Source organism: Trichechus manatus, unplaced genomic scaffold, assembly GCF_000243295.1.
Source record: "Trichechus manatus latirostris isolate Lorelei unplaced genomic scaffold, TriManLat1.0 scaffold00061, whole genome shotgun sequence".
Classification (NCBI taxonomy): Eukaryota; Metazoa; Chordata; class Mammalia; order Sirenia; family Trichechidae; genus Trichechus; species Trichechus manatus.
In genome coordinates, this window is record NW_004443997.1 from 11721841 (window position 1) to 11744161 (window position 22321).

Genomic DNA, 22321 nt, shown 5'->3' on the forward strand with positions numbered 1-22321 from the left:
TGGTGATAGGGAACCCAAGGTTGAGTAAGGATAGTGTTGATGTGTTGTGAGGTTGTTAACCATTGTCATAGGGCAACATGTGTACTAACTGTTAAATGAGAAACTGTTTTGTTCTGTAAGCCTTCATCTAAAGTGAGAATAGCAGCACAGATGGAAGAGTGTAGTTGATGTCACTGAACTGTGCATGTAGAAATTTTTGAAATGGTGTATCTTTGGCTATGTATATTTTCACCCCTGTACGCACCTGATTAAGGAAAACAAATAACTGAGAAAGTGAGGAGGCCAACACCTGGCTTTCCTGTTGATGTGACAGGTAGTAAAAGTCACGGTAGGAGGTCCTGAGCTGGGAGGACATGAACGATACCTCAGAGTGGAGTGGGGTTGAGGTAGGGGTGAGCTTGGTCTAAAACAGCTGTCACAAACTTGCTGGAAGAGCCAGAGAGTGCATCTTTCCGGCTTTGTGTGGCATACAGTCTGTCACAACTATTCAACTCTGCCGTCGAAGCTCAAAAGCAGCCATGCACAATGCATAAATGAATGGAGGGCCTGTGTTCCAGTAAAACTTTATTTACCCAAACAGCTGGAGGGCCAGATATGGCCCATGGGCTGTAGTTTGCCAGCCCCTGGTCTAAAAGAAGCAGTCATTTTTCCTTCTTGGGACTTTTTTCCTTCTTTGTCCTTAACCGGTTGCTGTAGAGTCGACTCATGGAAACCCCATGCGTGTCAGAGTAGAACTGTGCTCCATAGGGTTCTCAGTGGGCTGATTTTTTGCAAGTGGATGCCAGGACTTTCTTCCAAGGCACCTCTGGGTGGTCTTGAACTGCCAGCCTTTCAGTTAGCAGCCAAACATGTTAACCGTTTGCACCTCCCAGGGATTCTTTTTCCTTATTATCACTTCAAATGGGAATAGCTATCAGAGTGTCTAAAGAGCATCATAGAGCAGGCACTGGATCTCACTCAGCCACACATTCCAAACACCTTGCGTAGTGCCTGGCACATAGTAGGTGCTTTATAACTGCATGTAAAACCAAACGAAACTTGTCTTCTGAAGATTGATATACTTGAGGTCTCCTCTGAGAGGCTGCTGGTCTTTGACCTTCTGTTTTTATGCATTTCAGCTGCTTTCATTGCTCTCTGCTCATAGCCATTCTCATCTCTTCCTTGGTGATACCTGCATTGTCAGGATAGGATAGATATGCTGCAGTAACAAGTAACCCCAAAACAGCAGCTTAACACAACCACAGCTTATGCATGTCCAGTGGGGGGCAGAGAGGGCTACTGGTTTCAGGGCTCTTCCTGGCAGGGGCAGAGAGAGCTGGAGGGCTGTGCTCAGGCGTGGAAGTGACCAGTGTCTCTTCTGATCAGTTCACATTTCAAGCTTGTGCCAATCTGGTCACATAGCCCTACCTAGCTCCACCTACCTGCAGGGGCTGGGAGGTGCAGGGGAGCCATGGGTATCTGGAGAGCAGGTAACTGCTCTGCCACAGTAAACTGACCCCCACTCCCTACCCCCAGTACACTTTCTAGAACCGTTCCCGGGACACCGCAGTTCCAGCTTGTAGGCTTTTGTGCTTCATGGTCACCAAAGGGCACTGGTATATCAGAAGGGCTCTTCCCCGCAGTGGGAACCTGTTTCAAGTGAGATGTCTTCCCAGAATTCCACTGTACAAACCACACCCCACCAGAGCAGCCCTATTTCGAGTTGGAGAGGGTGAGAGAGATAGAGCATCCCCATGGCCACAGGGACAGCCCCCTGAGGTGGTGAGACATGGGTCTGTGGGGTTCCAGTCCCTTCTACCTTCACTTGGCATTTTGAAGGTAGGCAGGGACACGTGCTGTTACCTTTCTCAGCCCCCTATTTCCTCAGCCCATAAAATGGGGTTCCTGTTCTTTAAACCTCATTGGCTGGTTCTGAGGACCAGGAGAGAAGACAAACATCAAAACCTCTTACAAAAAAAAAACCAAACCCGTTGCCGTCGAGTCAATTCCAGCTCATAGCGACGTTATAGGACAGAGTATAACTGCCCCGTAGGGTTTCCAAGGAGCAGCTGCTGGATTCAAACTGCTGACGTTTTGGTTAGCAGCGGAATGCTTAACCACTGTGCCACCAGGGCTCCCAGAACCTTCACAGGGAAGGTTATTCTTACTGTGCCTCGAGTGCCGTCCCTACATTCATTCCCTCATTCATTCATTTGTTCTTTTCACTCTTTATTGAGTGCTCATCATGAGTCCAGTGCTTCAGTACATGCTTCCTATGTATTATCTCATGTAATCCTTAGTTCTGTTGGGTGTGCGGACCGTCATCCCCATTGTGCAGATGAGCAAGCTGAGGCAGAGAGTGGAGGAGAAGCTTGTAAGCAGCAGAGGCGGCTGGACTCCCAAACTTGTGGCACCACCTGTGCCCCTAGACTAATCATCTCTCCCACTTTGAGTAGGGGCTGCTCAGAAAATGGGTTGCAGCCCATCCCCACTGTCAGAAGAGCAGCTCCCCCGTGAGTGGGAGAAAAGCCACATCTGAACCGGAGAGAATTTTCATTTCACTGGGGGCTTGAATCCAAGTCTTCTTTTAATCATCTCTCGCCCTGCCCCATGAGGGCGTGAAAACCTTTGATTATTTTTCTCTAACAATAATTCTCCACCCGCCCCCACCCCCAAGCACACGTCGCCACAGGCCTGCTGGAATAGTCACTGCAGAAAAAGCTGTGGCCACACTTCCGCGTCTTCCAAATGGAACAGAGGAGGGCGGGTGGGGAGGCGAGGACAGCGGAGGCGCGGCCGAGATTCACACAAACAGCCTCTCCTGCGTGGAGAGGCAGAGGGGAGATAAAGCACGTCCAGCTCTTTGTGCTTCTCCAGAGACACCATAATTTACTTCTCCCTCTGCGAGAAGGAAAGAACGACTCCCTGCCAAAGCACACACCAAGATATCATAGGCAGGACTCACCTGGCTGTCACACTTGTAAGCCTTGAGCTCATGCCCTCTCTGTTTTCCCTGTAGCCATCAGGAACCAGCCCTTCCGAACCCACTCCTCTCTCTTGGACCCCAGACCACGCACAGACCCAAGTCAGATCCCTCTGGCTCTCTGCTTCTGATGGACCATCCAATCCCCCCTCCGTCTCTCCCTTCTGTAACTGACTCGGGCTCCGTGTGGGTGTATTTGGCCCCAAACAAATGGTCTTCCTCACAAATCCATTTCGCCTCTCCCTGCATCTGAAAACCGGCCAGGCATCCTGGGCTCCAGTTGCTTTATTGTTGTTTTCTTTCCCAGACTTTTAAAAATAATATTTGTCCCAGCCGAGGCTTCTCTCCTCCCCCCTCCACGCTGGCCAGCTCGGTGTTGTGAATCATACCTTCTCAGTCCCTGTCTCCCGGGATATCCCTGGGCAGGCCTCCGAGCCATCCCTCGCACAGCCATCTCTGGGACTGGCCTCTCCACTTCTGCAGAAGTGTCTTGCTGTCATCACCTGGTGACCGTAGGCCTGGCCTTCTTCAGAAGCGCAGACATTGAGGCCACTCAGCTATCTGAGACGCCCCAGTCGGAGCACCTGTGGACCAGAAAGTGTCTCCTCCCAGCTGGGGCCTGTCAGTTTGGCGGTGACCACACTGTCTTTTCCATCCATGGGGAGGTCGGTGCTGGGGACTCTTGCCAAGGGTTGGAGCTTGTCCATGGTGGGCTTTCTGATGTCACAGGCATCTGGAATGCTCCACCAGTGGCAGATAGGAAGCCCCTGGAAGGCTGAGGTCTTCTGAAGCTGCCTCCATATCTGTCATCACCTCCTCAGCAGCTTTGTCTCCTCCATCACTCCCCCGCCCCTCATAACGGGGCTTCCCAGGGACTGGTGGGCTCCAGGTAGGACATGAGGAGTGAGTTCAAGGCAGAAGTCAGTTACTCTGCTCCAGTGAAGCAAAGTAGAAAGTCAGAGAACCTCGCCGTCAGATGACCTGCCACCTGCGAGCCCTGTGGCCTCAGACAAGACCAACCTCAGTGGCCCCGTATGCACCGTAGTACAACAGTGCCGCCTGTGGGGCTGCTCTGGGGACTCAAGTGAGACAGGGAACGAAAAGCGTCTGGCCCAGGGTGGGTGCTCAGCCAGTGTGCTTCTGTCCCCACTCTGTGTTTATTTCTGATGTGGAGACCTGGGTCATGAGAAGGACCAGAGAACAGGCCAAGACAAGCACCCGTTAATAACGTGGTCTGTCAGCAGTCCAAAACCCACTGCCACCAAGTCCATTCCAACTCACAGAGACCCTATAGGACAGAGGAGAACTGCCCCATAAGGTTTCCAAGGCTGTAAATCTTTATGGAAGCAGACTGCCACGTCTTTCTCCTGTGGAGTGGCTGGTGGGTTCAAGCTGCCGACCTTTTGGTTTGCAGCCAAGCTATTAACCCCTCCACCACCAGGGCTTCTTCCTCAGCAGTCAACTGATGCTTTTCTTTCTGAGCCCCTGCTGTGTGCTGTGTGTGCTGGCACTGTCCTTGGTGCTGACCACTTTGCTGTCCAGCACGGGAAACAGGCTGTAAACAGGGAAAAGCACACAGTTCCTTCTTAAGTTGGATGACATCGAGGACAAGGAATGAAGCAAGGTGACAGCAAGGGCCAGTCCTGTGCAGATATGCAGCTAGGCCCTGGGGGTGGCATCCTCTGCCTACCCAGCACTCTTTTGCCGGCTAGTGGGGCAGTAACTGGGTTTATAGGATGCCCTGGGTGGTACAAATGATTAATGTTAAGGGAAAGGTTGGAGGCTCAAGTCCACCCAGAGACACCTTGGAAGAAAAGCTTGGCAATCTGCTTCCCAAAAACCAGCCATTGCAAACCCTGTGGAGCACAGTTCTACTCTGACACACATGGGGTCACCGTGAGTCAGAATCGACTCAACAGCAACTGGTTTGTTTTGTTTTTTACTGGGGTTATGGGTCCATATATTTGCCTCTGTGCTGAGTGAGTCTTTAGGCTGATGGCGAGCTGTATGGCACTTGGCTCTCTGGGGCCCAGCATTCACCACTAGGCCCAAATGCACTATAATTCAGCTTGTCACCTGCACAGTGCACCTCATCTCTCCTCTCCCTCCACTGAAGAATGAGGGGTGTTCCAGCAAGTGACTTTTCCACCTTACGCCTTTAAGCATTAGTCCACTTTGTAAATGTTGACCATTCAGTGGACATCTTTCTAAAGTATGCAATGCTTTTCCCACCTGTAAAAGGATACTGGCAATGCAGGGCACCAGTCAGAGCTGTTGACCATGTCTGCTATCTGCCCCTGCGCTCAGTAGCCCTGGGCTACTAGGCTTTTCCAGTTATTTTAATATTGTGTGTTGGTTTTTTGGTCTAACCCAGGAAACAGCAAACTAAGACCCATGGGCCAGCCATCTGTTTTTGTAAATAAAGTTTTATTGGAACACGGCCACACCTGTTACTCACTTATGCGTTGTCTATTTGAATTGTGGTGTTGGCAAAAAATATTGAATGTATCGTGGACTACCAAAAGAACAAACAAATCAGTCTTAGAAGAAATACAACCAGAATGTTCCTCAGAAGTGAGTATGGCAAGATTTCAGCTCAATTACGTCAGACACAACATCAGGAAAGACCAGTCACTAGAAAAGGACATCAGCTTTGGTAAAGTAGAGGGCCAACAAAAATGAAGGAAACCCTCAGTGAGATGGATGGCCACAGTGGCCACAACAACGGGCCCAAACATACCAATGATCATGAAGATGGCTCCGGACCAGGTCACATTTCCTTCTGCTAATACGTAAGGTCTCCATGAGTCGGAGCTGACTCAACAGCAGCTAATAACAACATGGCCGCTTTCACGCTACAGCAGCAGAGTAGAGAGGTTGTGACAAACTGACCCACAGAGCCAAAAATACTTCCTCTCTGGTCCTTCACAGAAAGTTTGCCAACTCCATGGCTGTCAGTTATCACGTCTTGAGGCTGCCACTTTTAACCCCTTTGCCCTTTCCAGCTACTACAGAAGGAGCAATGAGATAAGCAAGTGTGTAAAGTAAATAGGCTTCCGTGGGACGTAGGGGGCAGGGTCAAGGGCTTTCCTACGGTGACAGGCAAAGGCTTAGTGCGTGGACTTAATGGCATCGTTGTGTTTGCCATGGGGACATTTTTCTTCCTTCTGGATTCTCTGAATTCTACATGAGGGAGCCACCACTGTCTCCATAGGAGTCACAGGTTACAGGAGCTGCAGGATGTTGACAACACACAGCTTGTTTTGACCTGCCTCCTTGCTCCTCGAGCCATCCTCGGTCCCTGAGTGGAGGCGTTGGCTCACATTCTGTTCATGCTCCCCAGAAGGCTCTGGTCACTGGGCGCCGCAGGGGGCTCCTGGGACCTAGAGGGATCCTGTTAGGGATTGAATTTGTCCCCCCAGAATATGTGGTGGAATCCTAACCTCTACATCTGTGGATACAATCCCATTTGGAAATAGGGTTTTCTTTGTTACGTTAATGAGGCCATCTCAGTGTAGGGTGTGTCCTAACCCTAATCTCATCTGAGATATAAAAAGAGGAGACAAAACTGGGGAAGATGGGTGCCGCCTGAAGATCATTGCCAAGGAACCAGGAAACACCGGGGATGCAGAAGCTGAGACAAAGGTCTTCCCCCAGAGCTGATAGAGCAAGGGAGCCTTCTCCCACTGCCTCTCAAATCTCTGTTTTATAAAGCCACCCACTTGTGGTATTTCTGTTCCAGCAGCTCTAGGAGACTAAGACAGCTCTGCTCCCGCCACCTGCGGGCCTTTTTGCAGGGATGCTCTCAGAAAACTGCCTAGAGCTGACTGGCTGTTGGATACCACCTTGTGCTTCCCACGAGAGGCTAGGTGAGGCGGAACAGGGGCCATGACGCAGGCGTGCTCCTGGCCCCATGGCGGCCACCAGTGGCTGTGTCACTGTGACTCTTCAGGCTTCCCAGGAGGTCTTTCTCTCAGTTGGCAAGTAGAAGCTAGCCTTGGTGATTATGGGCTGCTGCTCGACATTCTTAATAGGGAGCCATCAGTGAGGCATCCCCTAATCCCCCGGTGACTGGAACTTTCTTCCTGTTCACACATGCCCCTTAAGGTCCCCACCTAGCTAAGCTTGGCAGAAGTTCTCACCATCTTGTAACATCTTTCTTTACTTTCACCTTCACATCCTCCTCTTTCTCTTCCACCCACCCAACACTTTCCCTAGTTAGGGGGAAAGGTCAAACGGTTTGTACCCAACTACTAGACTTCTGGAGGCCTGGTGATGCAGTGGTTAAGAGCTCGGCTGCTAACCGGAACGTCTGCAGTTCGAATCCACCAACTGCTCCTTGGAAGCCCTATGGGGCAGTTCTAGTGTGCCCTGTAGAGTCGCTGTGAGTCAGAATCAACTTGATGGTGATGGGTTTTTTTTTGTTTTAGGCCTAGCCTTTTAAAGGTTGACAATTTAAACCCACCTAGTGGCGCCACAGAAAACAGATATGGCAGTCTGCTTCTGTAAAGATTATAACCAAGAAAACCCTATGGAGCATTTCTGCTCTGTCACATGGGGTCACCATGTGTTGGAATCAACTCGTTGTCAATGGATTTGGTTTTTGGTTTGGTTAGTGACAGGCAGAGTATAGGGAGTTATACTCAACTTTAACCACCCTGGCGACTTCCTGGTTTTCTCCACCTTTTTTCTTGGTTTCTGGAGTTGCCGTGGCCATATCAAGCATGACGGAGATAATAGCAATAAGCAAAATACGGGGCAGATTAATTCTCTAACCGGATTTAGGCTAGTGAGAAAGAGACTGCACCTTTTTTTTTTTTTTTTGTTTTTTAATTTTTTTCCTTCCTCCTTTCAAACATTTCCTGTACAGAGCATAATGACACCAGAGGGTGTTAAATTGGTTCTGAATATCCACCTCTGGCTGGCAACGTTCTTGTAACGATTTCATTAGCCTGAATTATCCACTTTATTTTCTTGTAATGGGATTAGCTGTACTCGAGGCAGCTGAAGACCAGAGGGGGAGAAGGTGGGGGAGAACGGTCACTGTAGATTTCATTAACTCACCCGGCAGAGGGGAACTGACCAGAGCGTGTGCCCCAGGCCAGAGGCCGAGGCATAAGTCTCCTCCGAAAGGAAGAGGTAAAAGGCGCTGTTTCCGCAGGCTTTCTCAGCCAGAGGGGATGCAGAGGTGCCGGGTTTGTCTGAGGCATGCCTCCTTGGAGACAACTGCTTCTAATTCTCTTGTAAAACTATAGTGCGTGTGGATAAGATGGAGCCCTGCTTTTCTCAGTGTGCGAAGAATCACAAAATTACCTCTGCGTACCCCCCTCCCCCTGCTATCTCTGCTCTTTGCTGGAGACCACCAGGCGGGACCTGTCACACCCAGCCTACTCTACCTCATTTTTGACCTGAAACCCCCTAAGGGCTTAGAAGGTGTGACTTGCTTCACACACATACAAGGGGGTTTGTAGACAAGGACATTACTAACAACAGCTTCCACTTATGATTCAGTTCCTCACATCTGCCAGGAACCATCAATTCAACAGCCTTTGAGGTGGTCTGATTACGCCCATTTTACAGGTGACAGGACAGCCTCAGAAAGGTGAAGTTGGGTGCAAGGCGAGGATCTGAACCCAGGTCTGACTCCAAACTCATGTTCTTTCAGGGATGCTGTGACTTGGCCTCTCATTCTCAGAACTAGACTCTCTGCAGCAGGTCCCCACTTTTTGTAGTCCCTGGTGGCTTAGAGGTATTCCGTGAGTGCTGATAAAAGGCAAAGACCATTTGCTTTAATGGGTATCCTCACATCTTCCAAAAAGACTGCCTTACTTCTTTCTCATCTCCCAGATTGTATTTCCTGACTGTGTTGTATGGAGTACTAGTGTCCTGAGAGATACTAATAGGTTTTCTTAGGAATTTGGGGAGGTTTGGTGGCCGAATCAGTTTGAGAAACGCTGCATCTTCTCTCTCACTCTTCCGGATAGATCTGTTGTGAGGTTGATATCCTAAAGGCACTGACAAGGTCTGCAGCCAAGAGCCTTGCTGAACTCGGTTTAGCCACATGTCTCTCAAACTTATTTAACCCCAGAATTCTTTTTCACAGAATACCTATTAACATCTTACAGGACAAGTTTGAGAAACACTTTTAAAAGTTGCCTGTGATTTTTAAAACTCTATTTTTTGGTTGCTGTGAGTCGGAATCAACTTAACAGCAACTGGTTTGGTTTTTTGGTTAAAGCATTGGCTTCCTTCCTCTCTGTTGTCGCAGAGCTTCTGGCCTACGCCCTTTGTTGTTGTTGCTGCTGTTGTTAGTTACCATCAAGTTGGCTCCACCTCCTGGCGACCTCGTGGATAACAGAACCAAGTTGCCCAGTCCTGCGCCGTCTTTACATCATTGGTGTGCTCGAGTCCATTGTTGTTGTGGCCACTGTGTATTTTGAGCGCCTTCGAACCTAGGGGGCTTGTCTCCCAGCACTATATAGGACAGTATTCTGTTGTGACCATAAGGTTTTCACTGGCTAATTTTTAGAAGTAGATGACCAGGCCTTTCCTCCTAGTCTGTCTTAGTGCCTTCCAACCTAGGGGGCTCGTCTCTCAGTGTTGTCATCCATAGGGTTTTCATTGGCTGATTTTTGGAAGTAGACTGCAAGCCTTTCTTCTTAGTCTTAGTATGGAAGCTTCACTAAAACCTGTTCACTACGGGTGACCCTACCAGTAGTTGAAATACCAGTGACATAGCTTCTAGCATCATAGCAACACACAAGCCACCACAGTACAACAAACTGACAGACAGGTGGTAGATTTAAAGACACATATATATAATAATGGAGCCCTGGTGGCGCACTGGTTAAGAGCTCAGCTGCTAACCAAAAGGTCGGCAGTTCGAATCCACTAGCTGCTCCTTGGAAACCTTATGGGGCAGTTCTACTCTGCCCTATAGGGTCGCTATGAGTCAGAATCAACTCGATGGCAATGAGTTTGGTTTTGGTTTTGTATACAATAATACAGCAGTACATGTATAGCTTCTTTTTTCATTGTCCACCTTTCGCATGCAGTATGTCACACGTATATATCGTTTATAAGTTAAAAGTGCACATATATTGGGGGTGCATGCTACTGAGGGTCTGCACCAACCCAAGGAAGAAACAGTGGAAAGCACGGACTTATAATCAGCCAGAACAAGGATGAGCTGCCTGGAGGCCAGGCACACATCGGGCCCACAAGTCTTCCCTAGCGCTGAGCTCAGTGCCTTGCACGTGGAAGATGCTCAGGAGATGCTGGGTGAATACAAGGGTCCAGAGCACCTGAGTGACAAGTTACATGGAAATGCCCACCATGCTTCAAATCCAGGTCTGGTACTGGAGAATAGTAAGGCAGGGTTGATGCATTCATTGCTTCATTTTATGTGGACCCACAAATGTGTCAGCCCGCGGGGTAGACGCTATGTGCAAACACAGTGAGCAAGACCCGCGCTGCCCTCAAGGAGCTTCGAATCCTGCAGAGGCCGTGTTCTGTGAGTGCCAACAAGCGAGAGGGCCAGTGGGTACAGGGCCCAGGCGGGAGCGGTCAGCAAACTGTCTGGCCTGTCCAGAGGGTCAGTCTTGGGTAATAAGGAGGGAAGGCAGTTCCACTGTTTTGGAAGCCAGCCAGCCCTCCTGATCACTTAGAGCCAAACGAGAATGGCATGTTGGACGTGGAGGCTGCTTCTGGTCCACAGGCTGCATCTGTTGTATTTGCCCCAAACAGTATAAAATGTTTTGACTACATTGCCAGTATTTTAGAATCTTGTTTCTTAGAAGAATCTGGATTGCCGGCTTCCTCTGAAGAAGGAAACAGTCTGTCAGTCCTGGTCCGTATGTTCACGCAGTGTCTGGACAGGGGCCTGGGTAGCCTTGCCTCTCTGGGGAGCTCTGGTTCTCAGCCATGAGCAGGACTCACACACACCTGGACGGCTCGTCACGGCCCAGGTTGCCGGCCACCCCCCCAGAGTGGCTGATTCGGAAGGACTGGGGTGGGCCAAGGCTTTGCAGTTCTAGCAAGTTCCCAGGTGATGCTGCTCCAGGGACCCCAGCAAAATGGAGCGCTCGCTGCCTGTTTGCCACTAAGCTCCCTTGACTTACTGGCATCATGGGTCTGGCCTCAGGAGTCTCTGCTCTGCCTTGGGGGCCAGAGCCTATCCCTTCCTTGGCCTGGCACTTTTCAGAGCTCTGTCACATGCCTTGCCCCACCTGATACACACACACCCCCACCTTTTTATCTCTCTCTGCATATCAGACCAGCCTGGAAGTAACTCACCCAGGGTCACCCAGCTGCTGGGAGTCTCAATCTTCTGGTGCCCAGTCCCCTCCAGCAGAGTCCTCTGGGAGAGTCCCAGGGTTCCGTATGGAACACAGACCTTAGCTCAGAGACACATTTACCTGCTCATCTCTGGGATTCCTCATTTAGAAAACAAGAGTGTCACGCTTGCCTGGCAAGGGCCCCGTAAAAGGCTGTTGAGAGAAGCGAAATGCAGTCCTCAGTGCTGCTGTTCTCACTTTGCTGGAAACCAGGCCATTTTTCCGCTTCGAAGAGGCAAAACTGAAAGGGAGTATTACGCTGATGGCGATAAGGTAACCTTTCTACATCCACCTCTCACCACGATGAGTGGTGAGTAATTGGAAAAGTTCAGCCTAAAAAGCACTCTTTAAAAAGAGAGAGGGAGACAAGAGCAAAAGAAACTCTCCATGCCTAAACATGCCTCCATTCAGCAACTTCAAAAGCCATTGCTCCTTGTGCACAGTAGACTTGACTCAGATTGGTACCTACTCATCAGCTTAACTTCTTGCCGCAGGTCAAGCCACTCTGAAGCTCCCTGCTAGTTGTCTGTGCCTTAGCCAGGGTTGTCTGTGGAGGGGACCATGTCTTCTGTTTCTCACCAAGCAGGGCAGGAATCTGAGTCTCATTGTCCAGGCACCAGTCCCTTGGCAAATCATCGCATTAACCCATTAACCTGTTGCCACTGAGTCAGTTCTGACTCACTGAGACCCCACGTGCTTCAGAGTAGAATGTGCTCCATAGAGTTTTCAATGGCTATAATCTTAGGCAATCTGCTCCTGTGATGATTATAGCCTAGAAAACCCTATGGGGCAGTTCTGCTCTGTCACGGGGAGTTGCTGTGAGTTACAATCAACTCAACGACACCTAAAAACAACAGATCTTAGGGATGTATGTAGCTCACCAGGCCTTTCTTCCGTGGTGCTGCTGGGTGGACTCAAACTGACAACCTTTCCATTAGTAGCCAAGCGCAAACCGTTTGTGCCACCCAGGAACCTGGTAATTGAGTAGGCTCCATTTATTTCTTGCTGTTATTTATTTACTGCAGTTGAAGGGCTAAATGTGGGAACTTTGGAAGGAGCATTGACCCCGGGAGGCCAAAGGCTCCATGTCATAACTTGTGATTGCAGTACGTGAAAGAGCAGTGAAGGGACAGAGAGCTGGAATGTTCTGCCCTCAAACGTGACTATGCTACCACAGTGCATATGGAGTATATAAAATAATGCATGTAAAGGATAGGGACCTGGCACCTAGTGAGAACCCAGTAAATGTTGAATGAACGTATGGAGCATCTTCTGTGTGTTGCTAGGCACAGAAAATTTGTGCAGGTATAACAGAGACTAAGAACCCTAATGTCTTGGAGTGTACTTTGTATTTCTAGCTAAGGAAAGGGGAAAAATAAATTAGTAAACAAACTGTTTCAGACAGTGCTCATATGTGACAGAGGGTGACTGGTGGTGTGGAGGAAGCAACATTAAATAGGGTGGCCATGGAAGGTCTCCTTGAGAAGGCAGCATTTGAGCTGAGAATTGAATGACAAGGGGTCAGATTTTAGGAATATCTAGGTAAGGAGGATCCCAGCTAACAGGAATAGCAAGTGCAAAGGCCCTGAGGCACAAGTTTGGTGGGTTCAGGGAATAGGAGGAGGGGCAGTGCAAGAGTAAGTTTGGAGAGCAAGTCAAGGGTTGCATCAGGCACAGCCTTGAATTCCAGGTAAGAAGTTCAGATTTTATTCTCAGGCATGAAAGCCATTAGAGAGTTTGAGCAGAGAAGCAATATGGAAGTGCTGGCAACTGGCAGAAACATGGAAAACTCAGTGGAGTAGAGACCATTGAAATCCACTGCAAGAGTGGTGGTGACTAGAACATACATGTGAAACTCAGGACAGTAATAACCGTTAAGATCCACCGTGAGAGTGGTGATGACTAGAGCATACACAGAAGACTCGGGACACTAGTAACCATTGAGATCTACTGTGGGAGTGATGATGACTAGAACATACATGTGAAACTCAGGATAGTAATAACCACTGAGATCCACTGTGAGAGTGGTGATGAGTAGAGCATACACAGAAAACTCAGGGCAGTAGTAACCATTGAGATCCATTGTGGGAGTGGTGATGACTAGAGCATACATGCAAAACTAGGGACAGTAGTAACCACTGAGAGCCACAGAGTTGCATTAGCCTCATTTCCCCATTGATGAAGTTAGAGTTTTACACAAGGCAGCCTTGGGACCAGCCTTTACCAAAACTGTTGGTTTGAACACATCCCAGAAGAAGTAGGAGGTTTAGATGGCAGTTCTTCTTCCTGAGCCTCCCTCCTCCGCAGAAATCTCCTATTGTCTCTAGGTGTCTGTCTTAGTTCCCTAGTGCTGCTATAACAGAAACACCATAAGTGAGTGGCTTTAACCAACAGAAACTTACTTTCTCACAGTTAAGGAGGCTAGAGTCCAGATTCAGGGTGCCAGCTCTAGAGGAAGTCTTTCTCTGTTGGCTCTGGGGGAAGATCTTTGTCTCTTTTCAGCTTCTGTTTCTTGGTTCCTTGGAGATCTCATGTGGCCTGGCATCTATCTTCCCCCATCTGTGCTTGCTTCTTTGTGCCTATCTGCTCATTTTATAGAGCACTGGTGGCACAGTGATTAAGAGTTTGGCTGCTAACCAAAAGGCTGGCTGTTCGAATCCACTGGCCACTCCTGGGAAACCCTACGGGGTAGTTCTGATCTGTCCTATAGGGTCACTATGAGTTGGAATCGAGTGGACAGCGGTGGGTTTAGTTTTTGAGTTTTTTGTCTGTTTGTTTTTGTTTGCTCATTTTATATCTCAAAGGTGGTTGGCTTAAAACATAATTATTAACATGACAAAGAAAACCCATTCCCAAATGGGATTACAACCACAAATGTAGGGGTTAGGATTTATAACACATATTTGGGGAACACAATTCATTCCATAATGTTGTCCAATCAGCCCATCTCTGTCTCCCCACCTTGTCTCAGTGGGGACCCTCAGCCACATGAGGACTCTGTAAGGAAAAGAAGAACATGAGACAGGGCTCTGGGCAAGGAAGCTGTGAACTTGTCACATGCGTTCACCTGGTGGGAACTATACTGTGGGTCATACGTTCACTAGTGAATCCTTCTTTAGGATGGGGGAAATCAGGGAGCCAGGATCAGAAGCCCTCAATTCTAGACCCTAATCGTCTAAATTACCTTATCCCAGAGTCCTCTTGTGTTTCTAGCATCAGAGTGGAGCCCACTGCCTGCCTGCCAGCTAAGAGACCTTCATGCTGCTCTTCCCACCAAGGGCAAGGGTCCCCTGAGAACAAGGCCGACCTGCTGCTGTCTCCCTGCTGGCACCTAACATGTAGGGAACCTTTGGCCATTTGTTGGTAGACAAGGCAGCCCACATCTTAGTGAGTTGAAGCACAGGCTTGGGGACCTAAACTGTGCACTGTGAGCCCAGCTCAGCTGTTTACTACCTGTGGAAGCTTGGGCAAGTCTCTTCACCCCGGTGGTAGGTAATGACTAGGTGAGTGACCTTGGAGAAATCCCTTATCTTCTTGGAGCCTCAGTTCCACCATCTGTGAAATGGGAATAGCAATGCCTAGTTAATAAAGGCTGTTGTGGTATCATATTCACCAGGTGCTTAGCATGCTGCTGGGCACATAGGCAGTGAATAAAACTAAACCAGTTGTTTACCTTTGTTCTATTGACTATGCAAGGACATTCCACGGTATGAATCATAACAAATTATGGACAACATTGCAAAGAATAGGACCTCTAGAACACTTAATTGTGCTCATGCAGAACCTGTACATAGACCAAGAGACAGTTGTTCGAACAGAATGGGATACTGCGTGGTTTAAAATCAGGAAAGGTGTGCATCAGGGTTGTATCTTTTCACCATACTTACTCAGTCTGTATGCTGAGCAAATAATCTGAGAAGCTGGACTGTATGAAGGAGAATGCGACATCAGGATTGGAGGAAGACTCATTAACATCCTGCAGTATGCAGATGACACAACCTTGCTTGTTGAAAGCAAAGAGGACTTGAAGCGCATACTGATGAAGATCAAAGACTACAGCCTTCAGTATGGATTATACCTCAACATAAAACAAAAACCCTCACAACTGGACCAATAAGCAACATCATGATAAACAGAAAATGTTGAAGTCGTCAAGGATTTCATTTTACTTGGATCCACGATCAACGTCCTTGGAAGCAGCAGTCAAGAAATCAAACAACTTATTGCATTGGGCAAATCTGCTGCAAAAGACCTCTGTAAAGTGTTGAAAAGCAAAGATGTTACTTTCAGGACTAAGGTGCACCTGACCCAAGCCTGATATTTTCAGTCGCCTCATGTGCATGTGAAAGCTGGACAATGAATGAGGAAGACTGAAGAAGAGTTGATGCCTTTGAATTGTGGTGTTGGCAAAGAACATTGAATATACCACGGACTGCCAGAAGAACCAACAAATCTGTCTTAGAAGAAGCACAGCCAGAGTGCTTCTTAGAGACTTTGTCTCACGTACTTTGCACGTGTTATCAGGAGGGACCAGTCCCTGGAGAAGGTCATCATGCTTGGTAAAGTAGAGAGTCAGCGAAAAAGAGGAAGACCCTCAGAGAGATGGACTGACACAGTGGCTGCAAGAATGAGCTCAAATATACCCACTACTGTGAGGATGGCGCAGGACTGGGCAGTGTTTTTTTCTGTCGTATATAGGGTCACTATGAGTTGGAACCGATCCGATGGCACCTAACAACAACAAATTGCCATCAAGTCAAGTCCAACTCATGGCAGCCCTACACGTGTCATAGTAGAACTATAGTCCACAGGGTTTTCGGTGGCTGAATTTTTGGAAGTCGATTGATTGCCAGGCCTTTCTTCCCAAGCATCTCTGGATGGACTTAAACATCCAACCTTACAGTTAGTAACCAAGCACATTAACTGCACCCCCCGGGGCCTCCTAAGCACTGAACAAGTACTGGGGAATGGACGGAGGTGCATGTATGATATGTGTGTTAGATCATGGGTGATGGTGGCAGTGGTGGTATATTTGAAAGACTTTTTAATGCCAAGAGCCTTAGCCATTTTTGTTACCTCTAGAAGGGAAAGAAAGAAGGCTGCAGTTCATCCTTATCATAAAACCACCGCTTCATCTTTCTCTGCCCACACTGCTGTTCCGACTCCAGGCCCCTTGAGTGGCAGCTGGTTTTGTTTTGTTTTTTTCCTTTTCTGTCAGTGGTGCCTTGAGTGCAGGTGGGGAGAAGTCGCGCCAACAAGCCTGTCCCCACATGACTCAGCACTTCTGCTGTGATTCCCGTTCCTCCAGCAGACCCAGAGAGGAGAATGATAGGGACATGTGTCCTGGGAGCAGAGGGGCCCTGTCTCCTCGGGGTGTGCCGACCCCTGCCTTGGTGTCAGCACGCGGACTGGAGGGTTGGGGCAGCCTCCCAGCCTGCCCACTAAGCCCCAAAGCAAAATTGTCAAGTTTAGCATCTCTGGAGGGTTCTCTCTCTCCCTACCCTTGCCTTTCCTCTTGCTTGCTTCCCCGATTCCATCGCTTGAATCAGAGAGGGAAGAGGATGATTCATCCCTTTGCAGTAGCAGAGCCAAAAACCCCAAGCAGTCAGTCGCTGGCTAGGACCACCGCCAGTCTGGCCAGGTGCTGCAACCCCATGTATGTCAGGTCCCCAAGGGGGCACCTCCCCACCCTCCCGCACGCACGGCCCCCAGGTATTGTGTCTGTGTGCAGGCCTGTGTGCAAACACCGTTTGCGTACCCCGGCTTGTTTATGAGGGCCAGGCCTAATTGGCTTGCCGCCAGCGACACCTCTGCGCCCTTCCCATCCCCCTCCCCCCGCACCCTCTCCCACACTCGCACACCTCAAAAGAAATTAGAAATGTGACAACAAACTCCAGTTATCAGAAGGCACAGCATCGCCACCAATCATGTGCTGGCCACGTGGCAGAGGGAGTGGGGCCCGGTGTGGGGGAGTAATTGGTGAACCCAAGGTGAATGAAATAATTGGAAAAGTGAGGTGTGAGTTTGTTACTGAAGTGTGAGCGTGGTGGGGGAGGGAAGGAGGGCCGTGTTTAAAAGCCCGGTATGTCCTCTTTATTCACAGCTTCCGATACAGTAATTGCTATTTTGTGGTTTCTATTATCCACACAGTGGGGAGCACACACGGCTCCTTCCCCGAGTGCTGGAGTCTGGGCACAGGGGGAGGCCTTGGGTGCCCTGTGACTTCCCTTCCTCCCCTGGTCCCCGGGGACCCTGCCCTGCCGCCCCCAGCGGGTGGCCTCCGCTCCCAGAGACCAGGGTTCACGCAGAACTTCTCCCAAAGCTGCTCACAGAAATAGCTCTGGCGCCCTTGCTGTCAGATAAGACCCTTAATAATAGCTGATATTTATATATCGCTTATCTCCAAGGAGCTAAAGGTACTTCATCGATTTCCTCCCCCAGCCTTTTATTTTTTTCTTTTTAATTCTGCTGTGATATCTCCCTGGGATCATTGGTATTGGCCTTATATTATGCCACACGGTCATAAAAGGCACCAAAGCCATTCGAGGACCCAGCATTGTTCTTGGGTCAGGAGAGGCTGCTGGGAAAAGAGAAAGAGCTCGTCCCAACATTTGCATCCGGGGGCTCTGGGACATGGGCAGGTCACTTTGCTGCTCTGGCCCTCAGTTTCTCATCTGTAAAATGGAGGAGGTAACACTATGGTCCCATCATTGTTGTTACAACTGGAAATACAATATTTAAAAGGGCTACCATGTGTGGAGGGAGCCCTGGTGGTGTGGTGGTTAAGCGCTTGGCTGCTAACTGAAAGTTCAGTGATTTGAACCCACCCAGTGGCTCCACAGGAGAAAAGACCTGGCAATCTGGTCCTGTAAAGATTACAGCTTAAGAAATTCTATGGAGTAGTTTTGTTCTGTCACTGTCACATGGGGTCACTATGAGTCAGAATTGGTTCTGCAGCACACAGCAGCATGTTCCGGTGTCCCTATGTGGCGTAAACAGTTAAGCACTCAACTAGTAACCCACCCAGAGGCGCTTCAGAAGACAGGCCTGGCGATCTGCTTCTGCACAGTCACAGCCTTGAAAACACTATGGAGCAATCCTACTCTGCATACACGGGGTCGCCGTGAGTCGGAGTCAGCTCAACGGCAGCTAACAACGACAACAACACGTTGTAGGTACTCAGTCATTGGTAGCTGTGGTGTGTGGCCATTCATTTCCTTACACAAACATCAGGAAGTTCCTTCTAAGATCTAACCCTAATCCTCCCAGTTGTGCCGTAAGCCTCGGTTCTCTCAGGTTCTTTTCTTAGACAGAAAGGAGAAACTGCTGCTCATCAGAACCACCTCCCTGATCCTCTGCGGACTAATGGGACTTTTGAAGCTACAGAGGTCTTCGGACAGAGCGTCCTATTCACAATGCAGATGTCTGTCTGGAAACATCAGAAAGGGACTGTGACCCCCCTACAAGACCCCACGGCTGCCTGGGACAGAATCCCCAGCTTCCTGATCCCTCGTGGATCCGGCATGCCCTCCATCACGGCTCCCCCTGCAGAGCTCTCAAATGCCACCTCTCCAGGCCACGTAGGCACAGCTCTCCCGCCTTTGCTCATCAGCCGTTTTCTCCACCTTTTAATTATTTTCCTTGCCTTTCTCCGGACCCTTAGCTGCTTACCATGCACGGAGCATCCCCAGCTTGCAGTGGGCTGCAGAGAGGGAGGCGTTAGCATCAACAATCTCTCTCCCTGTCTCTTCCCCTCTCTCTCTCTCTCTTTCACACATACACACCCATGCATGCACACACACACGTATGCACACGCGAGTATACACAAATAGACTGGCTCACCAGAAATGAGACAGGACTAAACAGAAACCTGGGCAGGGGCGATTGAGACCATCAAGGGAGAGGAGACGTGTAGCCCCCATGGGTGGAAGCAGGAGGCTTGAACGCACAGGGATGGAAGGAACTGGGACTCAGCCTGCCCTGCCCCCGGCTCCATGGTCTTGGGCAAGTCCTTGACCCCTGGGTGTCTGCCCAAGGCATTACCTCCCTTTGTCACAGGTGGCTTCCGGCTCCACCCCTGGACCTGGCCAGGCCTCAGAAAGAAAGAGCCCTCAGCTCATGAAAGGACCGATGTCAAACCAGAAGATCCAAGGGAGATGAAAACTTTGTGTGGCAGAAAGAGAAAGCTCAGGCTTAACGTCCGACGTGTCTCAATTCAAACTCTAGCCCTGCCACCTACGAGCAAGAACCACTGCCCCACTGAGCCTCAGTTTCTTCATCTGTAAAATGGGGGTGGTAATAATTCACATTGATACTGTTTATATTTCCCCCATGCACTAGTTCATTTACCCCTCTTCACAATCCTCTGAGGGTAGGTATAATTTATCACTGGCCATATCTCCTTTGCAGGGTGCTTGTTTGCTTGTGGGTTTGTTCCAAAAATATTTTCAGGCATCCCTCTCAGCCAGACACTTGACTTGTTGCTGTAGATCCAGCCAGAGGCGAGAGATGTGGTTTCCACTGTCGCAGAGCTGAATTCCAGCCCCAGGGAAGGCAGAGGGTTAAACAGGCCTCACCCCCAGAGCCCTGATGGGGAGCACGCTTGACAGTGCTGGAAGGGCGTATCCCACCCAGCCTAACGGAGGGCAGGAACGCTTCTTGGGGCAAGGGGGCTGGGCAGGCTGGTGGTGAGCCAGGCAGGGAGAACAGCATGCCCAAAGGGGACTGTGACCATGTCTGCAAAGCACGCAGCATGATCCGGGTGCATAGTAGAGGCTCACCATGACCCCCATGCTCTCTACAGCCTTCTCATAAAAGCAAACAACAGTAACAACAAATCTTTGCCGTGGAGTTGACTCCAACTCATGACAACCCCATGTGTGTCAGCGTAGAACTGTGTTCCACAGAGTTTTCAATGGCTGGTTTTTCGGAAGTAGATCACCAGGACTTTCTTTGGAGGTGCCTCTGGAGTGGACTCAAACTGCCAACCTTTCGGTTAGCACTGGAGCACATTAACTGTTTGTACCACCCAGGGATTCCAGCCTTCTCATACTGGATGGGAATGCCCCCTAACTTGGGTCCTCATGGCCACCGGATGTGCCATCCCTGTGGCCCGAATGGCTGTCGGAAGAAGTTGGAGCCCAAGGAGCATTGATCTGAACACGCCTACAAGAAAACTCAACCCCCATCCCTGCCCTCTCACATGGAAGGAAGAAGCAGTGCGTCTGCCGTGGGCCAAGCCTGCCTTTAGATGGCAGAATGAAGCTGAGTTTGCGGGCTTGGCTCATCTCATCGCTCCAGCCTCACCTTCACGTCCCCACCTGCCCATCCCTGGCCCCTTGGAATCAGCCACGCACCCACTCCTGCTCACAGTGGGGCCCAGGCAGCCAGGAAGACTGACAGGGCTCCCTGCCCGTCCTCCATCCTGGGAGGCTGGCCTTGTCCCTGGCTGGCTGGGCTGCCTGCACAGAGGCGGCCGAGAGCGCCAGGAGGGGGAGCAGAGCTGCCAGGGAGCGCGTGGAGGAGACGTGCAGATTCATTTTGAGGCTTCATAATGCTGCATTTACACACCGGCCTGCTTTCAGAAATTGGGCTGGCAGATGCCTCGTCATGCTGGCAGGGCTGCAGGGTAACGCCTTGGATTTAGCTTATATCATTTCACGAGAGTTGACAGCCTTAACTGTGTTTTTTACCCAGTCGGTCTCTGGCCCTGAAGCCTCCTAGGCCGGTACATGCATGCGTGCGTGCCCAGGCGCCTGCAAGTGTGTGTAGATCTTCAAATAAAACAACACCTCTCTTCAGATGCTGGGCACATTAAATATTTATCGGCAGCGATTTGTGCATATATGTTTGATAAATGGACGTTAGGAAGGAGTTGAAGTGGGTGGGAGGAGTGAGACAGGAAAGCGAGAGAGACCCTGAGAAAGCCTGGGCCTTTTGTCCTGGAATTGCCAAAGATCTCGCCAGAAGCGGAGGAGAGGAGGGGCCGGGGGGTGGTCCAAGGCCGTATTTACCTTTGTGATCCCTGTCAGGAAGAGCCAAGCCATTCTGTTCGCCGGGCTTTGCCTGACTTGGGCTCAGCAGATAGCAGAAGGAACGCTTGGAGGAGAGGAGGCAGGGTTTACGGGAGTAGCTGTGTCACTTGTGTGCACCGAGCCGGCAGAAGTGTCGCGGACCCCAGGTCTGGGAGCAGGGGACTCCATCCGCCTTGCCAGCATAGGAGTACTCAGGTGCAAAAGCGGGTTGGAAGGTCAGGAGACCCCACTGAGCCCGCATCCAGATCCCGACCACTACACACTGGGCCGAATGCCTCCCTGACCTGGCCATGCGTGTACAAGGCTGAGTCCCCCCACTGAATATTTACCACCACAGGGACAGGGAGGACAGGTGTCCAGGTCAGTAGGAAAGCCAGCCTCCAGCTTGTAGGAGAGGAACGGAAAATTCTGTCAGCATCTCCGACCTAATCAGTTCCTCCCCCGCTCCCTGCCCAGTGTGATGGCCTGGGCCTGGGAGGAGAAGGCCATTTATGCCCTGAGCACATTGCACTGGGGAGCTGGCACAAGTGTGTGTGTGTGTGCATGCATGTGTGCTCGTGTGTGGCATGTATGCGTGGCATATGTGGGGTATGTGCGTATATGTGCACACATATCTGCATATGCGTCTCTTTTATCACGCAAAGAGACCCCTGTGTGTGAATCGATCCTACCCCCCTACCTCCCTGGCAGGTTTCCATTCCTAACCTGTGTGTTTTCTGTTTTGTTCCAGCACCTTCGGGGAGCTGAAGACGGTGCGCCTGCCGAAGAAGATGACCGGGACGGGCGCACACAGAGGCTTTGGCTTTGTCGACTTCCTCACCAAGCAGGATGCGAAGGTGAGCCAGTGGCCCGCTGCCTGGCCTCCTCTCAGAGGCTCAGTTCCCCCAGGGCTGCTCCCGCCGGCCCTTGTGGGGGGGCGTGGAGGTCTCTGGACAAAGGGAATATCGCCGCCACGTGCTGTTTGCTCTCTTCTTACCCGGCCCAGCATC

At 50.2% G+C, this 22321-nt stretch overlaps 1 protein-coding gene across 1 annotated transcript in view; it reads left to right on the forward strand.

The window, feature by feature from the left end:
* RBM19 (RNA binding motif protein 19) overlaps positions 1–22321 on the forward strand; it is a 149188-nt gene that overhangs the window by 84788 nt on the left and 42079 nt on the right. Inside the window, 1 exon segment of the mRNA XM_012556310.2 lies at positions 22063–22168. Within this exon segment, the coding sequence (XP_012411764.2) occupies positions 22063–22168 (106 nt within the window).